General features: G+C 42.5%; 1 protein-coding gene across 4 annotated transcripts in view; it reads left to right on the forward strand.

Annotated features, from left to right (window-relative positions):
* Nucleotides 1-13,121, forward strand: part of BCL11B (BCL11 transcription factor B) — a 97,767-nt gene that overhangs the window by 41,350 nt on the left and 43,296 nt on the right. For 2 of the 4 annotated variants that reach the window (XM_064141032.1, XM_064141081.1), the window contains exon 3: nt 1,487-1,702. The exons of the other annotated variants lie outside the window; for them this stretch is intronic. In XM_064141032.1, the coding sequence (XP_063997102.1) occupies nt 1,487-1,702 (216 nt within the window). The remainder of the gene's footprint in view (nt 1-1,486; nt 1,703-13,121) is intronic. 4 annotated transcript variants of the gene reach the window in all.

Here is a 13,121-nt window from a genome sequence, read left to right on the forward strand (position 1 = left end):
GCTGGAGCACTGGATGCTGTGCCAAGGATGAAGTATCCCTGTTTGCCTCACATGTGTAGCTGTCAGATCAGCATGCAGGCCTAGTTTCCGAATCAGGACTCTTGAGGTGGAGAGGCTCTCTTGGAAAACGTTGCTTTTTTTAGGGTTGGAGGGAGCATGGATAAATATTTCTCCTTGCTGCCACAGTGTAGGCTCCTTTAGAAAATGTTTTTTCTAGGGTTGGAGGGAACAAAGAGAAATACTTCTTATTGTGGCTATGGACTTTACATGTATCTGAAAGGCCCACATGCACACATAGCCAGAGAGACCATTTGTGAGAAGACACCCCACAATTAACACACATATATTTCCTGATCTAAATACAGGGGGAAACTGTGGTTTCTGATCTACCACTGGACGGTAACTTGGCAAATGCCAACTTTCTAAAGGCTACCACCTTACCACTATCTTCATCTAGAAACTGCCCTTGATTAGTAGCTACCCTTTATTTAATAATAAAGTGGCTAGCATAGTTCTAAATGAAGGGGTGGGATTCTCAGTAGATGTTAAATGGTGCCCTTTGCTCAGCTGTTCTTTAAATTCTGCTAATTTGTGCCTACCAAAAAGGTAACTCCTACCTGCTTCTGTGTGTATGTGTGCGTTTGTGCATGTCTGTGTTTGTTTGTATATCAATATTTAAGAGTTGTGTCTTAGTTTTTCAAAGTTGCGGAGCTCAGTTTGGACTAGTGCCAGGAGAAGCAAACGTTTCCAGCTGAGCAGCAGAGAGCTCTTAAATACAGCTTTTAAAGGCAGGTGATTCTTAGAGGGGTTAAAAAAAACAACAACCCACGGTTGGACATTACAATATTATCTTTTAGCTACCGGCAAAAAGGTTGCTCCCTTCTTCACCAGGCTCAATAGGGAAGCAGGCTGCATAATCGGGGCGGCAAAATGCACAACTGGCCACAGCTCCAGCGGGAAGGCAGTACAGGTGCCGCCAGTGCTTTCTTCTGGGAGCTTGGCTCCTGGCACCTTGCTGAAGCCATTTAAGCTGTAAGTCACTGTACTCTGTCTGGGCTAGCGTGTGGATCCCGCTTCAGCAGCAGCTAGCAGAAAGCCTGCCCAGTTTTGTGTCGGCTCAGTGCATTAACACAGACGCAAAACAACAATCCTGCTTTTGATTCGGTCCTTGAGCATGTGCTGATGGCGATGTCTGCCACCTCTAGCTCTCCTCCATGCCAGGGCCAGCTGTTTCTCCCACTTTGCTCTTCTCTGTGCCCCCCCCAGGCCTCCAGCCGAGGTTCACAGGTCCCCCAGACATATTCTTTATCTTCCCCTGCCCAACACAAACCCATCAGCCTCAGACAAACCCAGAGAGGTGTTCAGACCAAGCGTGTCATGCATTAGGCAGCCAGCCCCCCGCCTTGCCTGTTTCCCCTGTTGATGCCTCCTCTGTCCCTTCAAACTTAGATCCGACTGACAGTTTTTTCTATTGTTTTTTCTCCAGGGCCGTCCAGGCCTGCAAACCTGCCGGGGGCTCCCATAGCTGCCTCCTCCCACCCTCACACATCCGTGATCACGTCACCTCTCCGCGCACTGGCCTCCCTCCCGCCCTGCCTTAGCCTGCCCTGCTGTGGTGCACGTGCAGTCTCAGTTGGCGGGACTCAGACTGAGATTCAGACTGAGACGTCAGGCACATTTGGATGTCATTGTCAGTTGTCAGGTAATAGAAACATTTTTTTTTTTGTTGCTATCTGAAGGTCAGTAGTGCTGCCAAGTGATGTCATCTTTGCTGTGGGAGAGCTGCCTTCACTGGGTCGCATGGGGAAGGCATTGAAAATGCTCCAAACCACCCCCCCTCTCCTTCCTGCTTCTCCCTCCACCGGGATAGAGGTTGGGGAGTGGGAAAAGGTGTGCCACTCCCTCCATTTCCCCAATTCTTCCCTCCTGCCTGTGCACCTTCAGCTGTCACCGGTTGCCACTGCCAGGCCATTTGTGCCGCGTTGTGAATCAGTGTCTGAGACTCCTCAAAGAATGTGATGCCCAAGTACCTCGCAGGGATGTTTATTTTAAGCTTAGTTGGATAACATTTAACAACTGAGGCTTTTGGGTTTTCCTCTTTCTTTCCCCCTTTCTTCCAAATAGCTCATATTAAAGGCTCCCTTCCACCTCCATGTGCACTCAGGATGTATGTGCTTCATGCCATTTTCTCCCTTGCTTTGAGAAAATGCTCATTGGTAATATGCCAGGCATCCCTCACATCTCCCCTGTCAGACTTCTTTTCTTTCATTCCTTCTTGGTGTCTGATTTTTGTCACCATGAGGAGGAGAAAGTGTTGTGGAAACGAAGGCTCACTGAGCTAGCCAAAGAGGACAAGGACATGTTGTCACCAGATCCCATCATTTCAGACTCAGTGATCTCTTTGAAATCAGTGGGTGTTTCTAAGTGTGACTCAGTTGCAAGATCGGGTCTATGGCGACCTGCAAGCTAGAGAGGTGAAAAAGGGGAGAGCTTGAAAGAAAACATAGCTGTGATAAAATCTGCAAACATTTATAGAGTCTCACTGTGGTGGGCCAAACCCTGCATCTCTCTTTCATGCTAACATGTGTGGAGTTTTAATAGGGACTTACCAAAATGATGCTGGATAAGTAATGCATGAGGACCAGAGGATTTAGAGACACAGCAATGACTGTCAGGAGTAAAGCTGTTGGGAAATGACTCTTCCCTGAAGCTGGCAAAACTTTGAGCTCAGCTTTTTCCTTCCACAAGATGTGGTAGCACCTGGCTGCAGTACACTATCTCTTAAGAATGCTCCTGTACAACTCTCCTTGTAATAAAGCAAGACAAGAGGCTTTGCAAGAAATTTAAATTTGCATCTTAGAAACCCTCAGTCTTGAAAGAAAATATTCTCAGGTCCTGTTTTGACTTCGAGTAAACCTCAGAGGCATGTGAGGGAGGCTTCTGTGCTGTCTGGGAGAGACTCACCCTGCACCCCGCTGGTTGTGCCAGGCTTGCAGCAATGTGCTGTGTCAATCAGTGCTTTCTGGGCATTTGGACAGATTTTATATCCAAGGCGCTGCATACAGTGTGTGTGTGTGCTATTGTAATCAGGCATTGCTTCATCAGCCTCAGCAGACTGATCAACTGGCCTGAGGTGGATGCAGAGGGGGCTCTTGTGAAACCGTGAGCACTGGGGCAGAAAGTCAGATAGCTCACTTACCTCCCCCCTTCCCTTCTACCTGTAACCAGTAGACCAAACTGGCACTATTCTCACGTCTTGATGCTCTCTGTCTTCACTGCTGCAGTATCCACACAGGTGAGTTTGGTAGGCAGGATTTTGTAACAGCGAACTAAACGCCCTGATTCCCTGTTGCTTCTGATGCCAGCAGCGAGTGGGGAGAAAATCAAGTACAGATAAATACAGAAAAGGAAGGAAGGAAAAAAAAAAAGCCCAGAGAACATGGGAAGGTGAGGCTTTTGTGCTTTATGTATTTTGAGTTCTCACTTTGGAGTTGTGCTCCGTGAGTTTTCAGAATTGTGTGTTTGCTGGGAGAGCGATGCCAGCTCTGTGGAGAGAGACCTGTTATCATGGCTTCCTGTAATTACTGCTGCAGTCTGCCACACTTAGAGAATAGGTTATATCAAAGTGCATGCTACATGTTTATGACAGTAGTTGGTCAAATTCTGCTGGAAAGAAACACTTTCTTCCCTTAAAAAAAGGAGATTATATCTGGTTAACCCTTTCTTAGCCATACAATTCACTGTATATGACCCTGGGGCATGGTTTAAACCCTGTGGCAAGGGTTATGAATCTTTTTAGTCCCCTAAATGTTTTGTGGAAATGAAAGAAAAATGAGTTATTTGTGATGACTAATAACCTAGTGATCCCTGCACTGTACCCTCTTTTTGTTTAATTTAGACCTTTACAACAGTCACTTGCTCCAGGTTTAGAGATCTTCTTGTCTCTCTGACTTAATTAGCCTTTTATTCTGTCAGTCCTCTTCTGGCTTCTGAGGAATTGTTTCCTTCTTTGAACAAAAGCCATCAATAGTTCCTGCCTCTCCTCCTCCTCCTTCATAATTTCTTACCTTTCTTGTTTTTCTGCATTCATTTAACTCAGGACCTGGAGTTTTTTTCTGTGCAGTTCTCAAGCAAGCTGTGACTCAGAAAGCTTGAGGTTTCAGGTCCTCCCAGATCTCTGCTGGGTACTTACAAATAGGGCCCTTAAAAATCCCAGGAGTTTTGTGCTAGAGAATTTGTGGTGGGATTTGGGGTACAACCATGCGGAAGCTGCATTTGGAAATCTCTGACCCAGATAAGAGTCATTGTCTGGAATGCTGAGTAGCTTTCAGTCATGCAGAGGGGAAGTGGTGCTGCTTCATCTAGAGCTGTTTGCAATCTTTAGAAATTGTGCTGCTAATAGTAGTTTCAATCACAGTAAATTATGCTGGGTATTCTGCTTGGTGTACACCATGTCACTTACCTATTGGTTCCTGTGATCCCCTCTATCCTTGTCCAATTCTTTGCATTCAGGGTGCCAAAGGATGAGGAAATAATGAGTAAAGGTCTACGTTTTTCCATGCGGATTATAAACAATATCTACCATGGAAACAATCTCTCTCTGAGTCTCGTTATTTATTTATCTTTAGCCTCAGAGGCTTCTGTCTGTTGAATTGGGTTCTCCCATTTAAACGTTTTTTAGTGCCTATTTAATTAGAAGTTGGAATAGAGTCATGAAATTCACAGGGTTGTGTAGTTTGGATCTAAAATATAAATGGGCAAAGCATTCATTTTGCTTTACCTCTTGCCAGATTAGGGTGATTTTTTAAGCCTGCTTTTTATTTCATTTCAATGAATTGCAACTGCTCAGAGTAACTGTAAAACATACACAGTTGCTTTGTTGTTTTTTTTTTTTCATAACAGAGACATGTAAATGATTATTGAGAGATGTAATTATGTAAAGAAAAGTATAGGCCCATATTCATGCACACACACTGCAATGCTTTTCGTGGGGCTATTTTTTCACAATACATCTTCATAAGGCTCTTTTTATGATGCTGATTTATTAATATTGTACATTAAGGCTTAAATTGTCAAAGCTGCCTAAGAGATTTGGATGCCCATTTCCCATTAAAGTTAACGAGAGATGAGCTTTGAAAACCTCAGCACAGAAGTGCATGGCACTTTACAGTGTGCACTCCAAAGAAAAAAAGTCCCTGCCCTGAAGATCCTACAGTGCAAAAGCCCCAGGAATAGAATTATAATTGGCATAAACCAAAAGAGATTGTAATAGCATACATAATAATTTATCCCCTATTCCTGCATTCAGATATAGACCTGATCCAAAGTCTTTAGACCTGGGCCTGCAAGTGATGGTTCTATGTACCTGTGCAAATGAATGAAATCTATCCAACACACATACACTCAGATAACCAGGGAAACTACTTCCTTTCCTTGTGTAGACTGGTGGGAGAAGGTGAAAACAATTATGATATTTAGTTGCATATATAAAAACAGCAAATGGTCATGGACAGGAATGAATAATTGACAGGGCTGTGAAGTTTAGGGTCTAAAATAGAGGAAGGCATGGAGCCATAGCTCAGAAGTGAGAAATAACCTTCTAATAGTTCAAAGAATGAACTGTATCAGTCATTAGGACATTCTGCAAAGCCCACAGTCATCTTTTAAAGCTAATATCAAATTACTTGGCTACTGAAATTCTACTTATGGCATCATTTAACTAGTCTGGTGTTTTCTTGGGAAAGGTTAAGGTGACAGTAAAGATAAAACAAATACCTGTAAGGAAAGGTTTTAAAAGAGTATTTCTCCTTACTTTAGTATATCACTGTATTCATTTTGTGTTGGTTTTATAACTTCAGTCAGCCAACAAGAAGAGCTAGATTAGACCACCCTGCTCTGAAAAGCTTGATGCAGTTAATGCAGTCTGTCTAGAAAGCAGTATTACTTAAAAAAACTTTTATGTTAGTGATGTGGCATACATTCAACACATTTCTTACTAGAAGAAGCAGCAAACGTTTGTTCTTTTCAGACTGGGTTTTATTAACACAAGAGGATCAATGTAAAACAAAACAGTAACCAGAGTGGAGAATGCAAACTCATGCAGCAAAAACCTCCTAACTCATTAGGTCCCAGGATGATGGCTGATACTCCTATTTTTGTTGAGTGGAAAAAAAAATCCACTAAAATTTGATTTCTATCAGCACTGAATGCTTTTTTGAGAAGTGGAAGAAGAATTTGGCTTATATGTCTGAGGCAGATAAAGACCTACGGCTACCTTGAGATGCTTTCTAAATGTATCTTTCTGTTTTGCTGCATAAAGAAGAGGTTTGCATAACTTATTGGCTAACATTCAAGAGAGATGCCCCTGTTAGTCATGGTTACATATATGTATTTATTTTACTGAAATATTTAATACATGCTATAGTAGAATTGACTTTGTGGACAGTACTTACGGAGTGCAGGTATTTGTGGGTGATGTATATACTAAAAATGGTAATGCATCACTGTGAGTGTATATATCCATCTTTTCATCTATCTATCAAAGTATTAAAATCATATGTGACCTGTCTGTCCATGCAGCTTTCTGTGTCACCAGGCATTAAAATCAGACCCAAACTCCAAATAGATGTATCTAATCAGTAACTGATTTTTTTTGACTGAATGTTTCTCAAGAGGCAGCAAAGAGACCTTAAGCCTGCAAAGCGGTGACTAAAATGAGGGTGCTGCATGGGACAATGGCACTGGCAATTTGAGCGCGGCCGGGGCTTTGTTCTAGACAGATGCCAAATCAGTATAACTTCGCAAGTCCTAATTACGTCAAGTTAAGAACCAGCAGGAGCAACAGAGATATTTAAAGGTGCTTTAAAGTGGATGTCTGCCATTTCCAGACATCCCAGGAAAAAAGAAAAGCCCTTAATTGCAATATTAACGGGTGGAACTGAATCTGGTAGTCTCGGGACAAAAGGGTTCAAGGCAACGATGCCTGCAGTAAAGACAATAGCTCCAACATTGAGAGAGTTAACTCGATCGCATACCACTACACCGAGCCGGAGAGTCTGAACTCTTCAAACACTCCAAATGGAGAGCTAAATCAAAGAATCCTGTTTCAAATCCATCCAAGATGTTGCTGTTTTTCTCCTCTGACAGGAGAAGCATTTGGAACTGCAGTTTCTTTCTTTTTTTATAGCTGTCTTAAAAAGGAGTTTGGATGTTTAGCACAGCTGGTGCTCATTACATTATGCACTATCAATAAAATAGCATGTGTAATTAATTTTTAATGCAGTGCTGTATGCAGCGCTTTAAAGCAGTTACTGTATGGGGAGAGCCGCCACCGGTCACTGACATCAGAAATATTGAAATAGAGGACTGGATTTTGAATTTTTAAAGCATGTATGTGTGAGTGGGGGAAGGGTAGTTCCCAGCCAGCAATTCTCTGGCCAGAATCAAATTTAAAAATATAGGAACATGATGGATGAAGTTGATTTTATAATTTGCTTATTGGAATGAATGAATTTATTTCTTTTTAGAGTTTGCTGAGCTATGGCTGGGTTAGAAGTAGGAGACTTCAGAGTATAGGTAAGCACCAGAGAACTGCACCACGACTGGTCCATCTTTGTTAAAGGATTTTAAAGGCTTTGGTGGTATCAGGTAGGAGAAAAGGCAAAAGAGGAGGTTATGGGAAAGCAAGGGAAGGAGAATCCTACTTCACTAGGGAAGTTTTTTTGGTTGTTGTTTTGTTGGTTTTACAAAGCTCTTTTCTTGTGTCTTGTTGCTTCCATTAGTAATAACCCCCATTTTCTCCCTTTCCCCTCCCCAGTTCATTAAATATTTGGGAGTATTGGTAGTTGAGATAGGAGAGAGTTGCTTGGTTACAAAGAGGCACCACTGATGGCAAGGTGCCTGCTGCTCTGACAGAAGACCCAAACAAATCAGAGTCCTCTTTTTTCTTGGCATTTGGGCAGTACTTTTCAGAAGACATAAGCATAAATACAGACAACATTAACGGGGTGCAATGGGCAAGGTAATGGCTTTGACAGCCATTACATTAAGAAATACCTTAATTGTTCAAAGGAGGACCAGACCTATATTTAAATTCATAGTACAGTGTGTGGTCATATTCTGCAAAAGGACAGGAATGACTTTCATGTTTCTGCAACTGAGTAACCACCAGGAATGGTTTGCGTGATAGGACCACCCTCTCCGTGCTGCTACCTCCTTCCTATCCTTTTCAGGGAGTTGAATGCTTCTTGGTGAACACTTCCTAAAAAGAAAAGAAATCAACTGCAGGAAGAGAAGGAAGGAAGGAAGCAATCACCTATAAAGCGACAAAATTAGGGGTAGTGTTTGTCAGGTGGCTTGCCTTTCGGTTGGGCAATGCACTATCTTTCTAAGAGCTGAGGGATTTTTTTTTATATACACATGCAGGAGGCATAAATGTTTGCAATTATTCTTTCTTTCAGTAAATTGCTATTCATTTGTATGGAGCATATGCTAAACAGTTCACTTGTACAGCCTCACCTGGCATATTCAGGATGGAGTTTTCTTCTGCCCCTTCAGCAAGAGCTTTTTGTCATCACTTTTCTTCTCACTTTCTGTCAGATACGTGAGGATGTGTTTGTGTGTCTGAGCCAGGAAGTGAATTGGGCTGTTCAGTTTGTGAGAACAGAGATAAATCTCTTGTGCACAAATGCAGTGCTCAGGGTCAAAGGAAGTAGGGCAAGCCGTGCTCTATGGTGTAGGTACTTGTGATGAGAACCACTTTTTAGTTCACAAGCCAGAGTGGGAAATGTGGAGACAACAGTGAGGTGTTCGTTTTGTAGTGAAATAGCTTTATTATATATGTTTTATTTTAAGGGGAACTGGAGCAGCTTCAGTTTAGGCCAGGGAACTGCAAAAAAATTATCCTGTGTCCCTCTAGAGCTTCATAATTCAGAGGACCTGGGTTCTTTTTTCTTTCCTGAATGCTTCATAAAAATAGATGAAAGGAAGTGTTCTGTGCTCAGACAGGACGCTTTATGTTCAGAAAGGGATTTAAGTCAAAGAAGCAGTGCTGGTGCACCTCACATGTGCCCCACTGGGCTTCTGTGTGCTGCATGTTACTCCTTCTTTTTGCTGAGCAGTAAACAGCTGAGCAACTGTTAGCAACATACGTTTTTGTGCAATTAGCTTTAGTTTGGACCCTCTTTCTCCAAGTATTTTTGCAGTACATACAGAAATTTGGTAGGCTAGAGTATGGTATGTGCCTTTATTTCCCTCTTGGTTTTGTCTTAAACCATTTATGCAGCTCCCTGTTTCAACTAACACAACCTGCTGTAGCACAAGCTGGGGAAACAAGGTTCAGTGAGTCACTAAAACATGCACTTGGAAGGAAGCAGGCAAAAATTCCACGTAGTGAGGACTTACATTTTTTATGAATTCAGCTGTAGGAGTCAGAGGTCCTGGGACTTCTGAAATGAGGTTAATGCAGGCTCTAAGCAAGGAGATGGGAGACACAGGAACTGGATTCATGCCACGAAATGGTGCTTTGTAAATTATGGTCTTTACTATTAACATAAGAAATCTTTGGTTAGAGAGAGGCTAGTTTACACAACATACCTTCAGCTTTAATGCTTGCTTCAACATCGCTTGGCTATTTGAAGCCAACTCTGAATGCATTAGTTTCATTACATCCCCTGGCAATGCACAGGGAGCATCCTATCCTTTCTGTGTGTCACACTGTTTCCTGACATGTCCTGTGTTGACCTAGATTACTTCACGTGAGACCCAGATCTAAACCTGATCCTTAAGTGTCTTCCATGGCTGCATGACAAGCGTGATGCTTCCAGGGCGTGCTGTGCCATGCCAGCAGTCCACTGAGAGGTGGGTTAGGGGCTGCCTAGGGATGCTTAGCTGAGCATCTTTTTATGAGGTGTTTCCTGACTTCAGTGGTGTATGCTGACTCTGAACATGGTCTATGGAATTCAGAGATGTAGAGAGATTTAAGTGAGAATCAGGCTACTGCTAGGAAATAAGTGTCATTTAAAACTGCCTATGGTTACCAGGCTGAAAATGAAACATTCATGGAACCTTGTAAGACCTCAGTGTAGCACCAGTGACTTTTACCTGTAGGTAAACTACATATATACATATATTTAGTTTGCATCTTCTAACAGATTTAGGTTATTTTCCCTGCTTCTCTGATTGAACAGGGAGAGAGCAAGTTCATTTATCATGGTACAGAGAAGCTTAGAATTTAGTCTGTCAAAAAAAAATAGGTCTAGTGTGGACTGATTGATTCATCTAAATCCTTTACAAGATGTCTGAACTATTGGTTAAACTGGGAATGGGATCATTGTGGTATGGGATCATTGTGGTATAGGATCATTGTGGTATGGGATCATTGTGGTTTTGCCTACAGTAAGGACAAGATTAGTTCATAAGCTTACCTTTCTGCAAAACCTTATAAAATACAATAATAATAAAAGTAAAGATTTGGGTTTGTTTTTTTCTTTTTTTTTTCTTTTTTCCTTAAGCTCAACTAAAATTCTGCAACCTACTGAAGCTAAACACTTCACTATCATTGTCAACAGACGTGTAGAATAGTTCTAAAGTAATTCTGTGAAACTGCTGTAAACTCCCTTCCAGTTTCTGTTGTACTTTCTCTGCACTTTTCCATGAGGAGTGGTGCGAAATCTGCAGTGGTGCTAGCCTCTGCCTCCACTACCATTGTCAACATTCATTAGTGCAGTTGAGCACACTCATAAATGTCTAAGCTTTTCTCATATTTAAAGCCCTCTAACCAGTAAATCTTCCCTTCAGCTCTCTGCTTTTTGAGGAAAGACCTTGTGGTCAGGGTCTGAGGTGGGCATTTGAGGTATAATATTAATTCTGTGGCCTGATGTTATCCAGAGCTGTAAGAGGGTGTAGGAATACGTGGGAGACAGTACTATCACTGCCTTAAATAATTTGCTCATTTCCTGATAAGTTTGCCAGACCATGTTTGGTGATTATAACCTGAGACTTCTTAAATTTGTTTTCTCCTTAATAGGTAAAGACAGGTGAGTGCTGTTTCTCACTTCCTTCTTACTCTTGCTTCGCAGGTGTCTTTGCTCTCTGGGTCAGCTAGGACTGCTGGGGAGGTGTTACCCAGGGGATTTCATTGCTCCTGGGCTGAATTTGTCCCTCTGCATGGCAGCGTGGGGCTGTATGGCATATAGTTCTCTCCCAACAAGGCCCAATGAGTCACCATCCTGCTTTCTGGGCTGTCAGGCTGGAACAGGCTGCTTTGTCTCTGGCCTCCCTGGCCATGGAGCTTCTTTCCATTTGCGCCTTTCCCCTGCTCTGCCCCAACATTCCTACTTTCTTATTTAACACATCACTTCAGCTTTGCTGTCAGGTAGGTCCTTTGTACTGCTGTCCCTACAGTAATACACACAGATATTTTTCTTTTTCTAGAAAGCAAGTCCAAAGTGAATTTGTGGGTGTTTGTGGCTTTTTTTAACTTCATTTTAAAAAATGGACACGATTGCTGAGAGTAAGCACAGCTTGTAAACTACAGGCTTCCTGGGCCAGCATGAATTTCCTTGCTAACCTGGCATATGCATGTGTCCATGTCCACACATGTGCATGTGTTTTTCTCCCCCCCCCCCCCCCCCCCTCGCCCCTTAAAACTTGGAATAAGAGTGCTGTCTCTTTAAATCCTAACTCAAACTTTACTGGTGATTTTACAGAGCCTGGTTTCATTTATAGTGGAGCCAGACTTGCTGTGTGAGAGCCGTCCGCATGCTGGAATTAGTCTTAAGCTTGCTTCTGTGGCGTTGCCAAATTCCATGTTTGTGTTTTATTTAGAATTCTTTTCACGGCCAGTCGAATCTGTTCAGGCACACATAGGCAGTGTTGCGCCCCACGGAGAAAATAAGCAAGTTTGCGTTTTCTTTGGCATAGGCCATGGCCACAAAAGGCTGCAGTCTAAAAAAACATTTTTTAAAAGCTATTTTAACCCATAACAGATGTATAAAGTAGGCACACGCATGCCAGCTTCCTTAGTTTTAATTAAAAAATAATTACAGCTTTAATGGGATGCTAGTGACAAATTTGGATGAATGGTGGGTGACATTATCTCAAGGCTTGCTTCAACTTATAAATTAGTGCTTTTTCTCTTGGCCAGTGGTAGGGATGAAATTAAACGAAGGAGCAGATTAATATTTCTTAAAGTTACATTGAACCAAATGAAAAATCAAATCAAACGAAGAAAAAAAAAAAAAAAAAGCAGCAATCCTCCCTCTCTTGCTCAGTTTCCTGTTTGCATGAGATCACAGAACATAGAGGAAAGGTTATTTTCCTTGGCTGATAGGTGATCTGGCCAACAATAAGCTGAGCTTAGGTTTGCAAGGTACCTGTCCTTTTTTGTAATTTCGATGTAGTGGTAGCCACACTGCCAAATTATTGTGATTAATGTCAGGCGCTTCTATTTGTAACCACATCTAACTAGCTAACACAGTACCTTCAAGCCAGGAAATCTCAGATAAAAAACCATCCCCATGTGCTGTGTGTTGCAATTATTCTCCCTCCATACCTCAGCTGGCTGACTGCCTTTTGGGCTGCGATGCTGGCTAAGATTCTTCACATCTTTAGGCTATTTTGAGTTTGGGGCTTTTCAGGCTCGCCAGAACTGGGCTAGATGCACAGGCTTGCACAGGTAACAATTGCAGAGAAATAAACAGAGGAGTAATAAACATGTAATGGGCTAACCCGAGATGGTATCTCTTCTGTTATTACAGTCAGGTGTATATAGAACTGGGAAAGAGTGAGGAAAGGATGAGCATGGGGGGCTGCAGATACCAAAGGAGGAGGAAAGGTCTGATAGATTCACTGAAGAAAGTGTCTTCCCTCTTTCCATACAACCCTTTATCCCAGCAATGGACACTATGAGTAGGTGCTGAGAGGGAGAGGCAATAAAGCATCACAGTTTTTCAGAGCATGCAGCAGCGTCACATTTCCTCTGAACTTGCTTGTCCCACCCTGGTGCTTTACAGCAGCAAAAGCAGCCCAGCATGGGCTGGAACCTTCTGGATGGGAGCAGATGACCGACCTCATGTCTGTGGCACAGGCATAGGAAGATCATTTTTGCGTGTGAACAGCCA

The sequence above is a fragment of the Pogoniulus pusillus genome, chromosome 1, assembly GCF_015220805.1.
Source record: "Pogoniulus pusillus isolate bPogPus1 chromosome 1, bPogPus1.pri, whole genome shotgun sequence".
NCBI lineage: Eukaryota > Metazoa > Chordata > Aves > Piciformes > Lybiidae > Pogoniulus > Pogoniulus pusillus.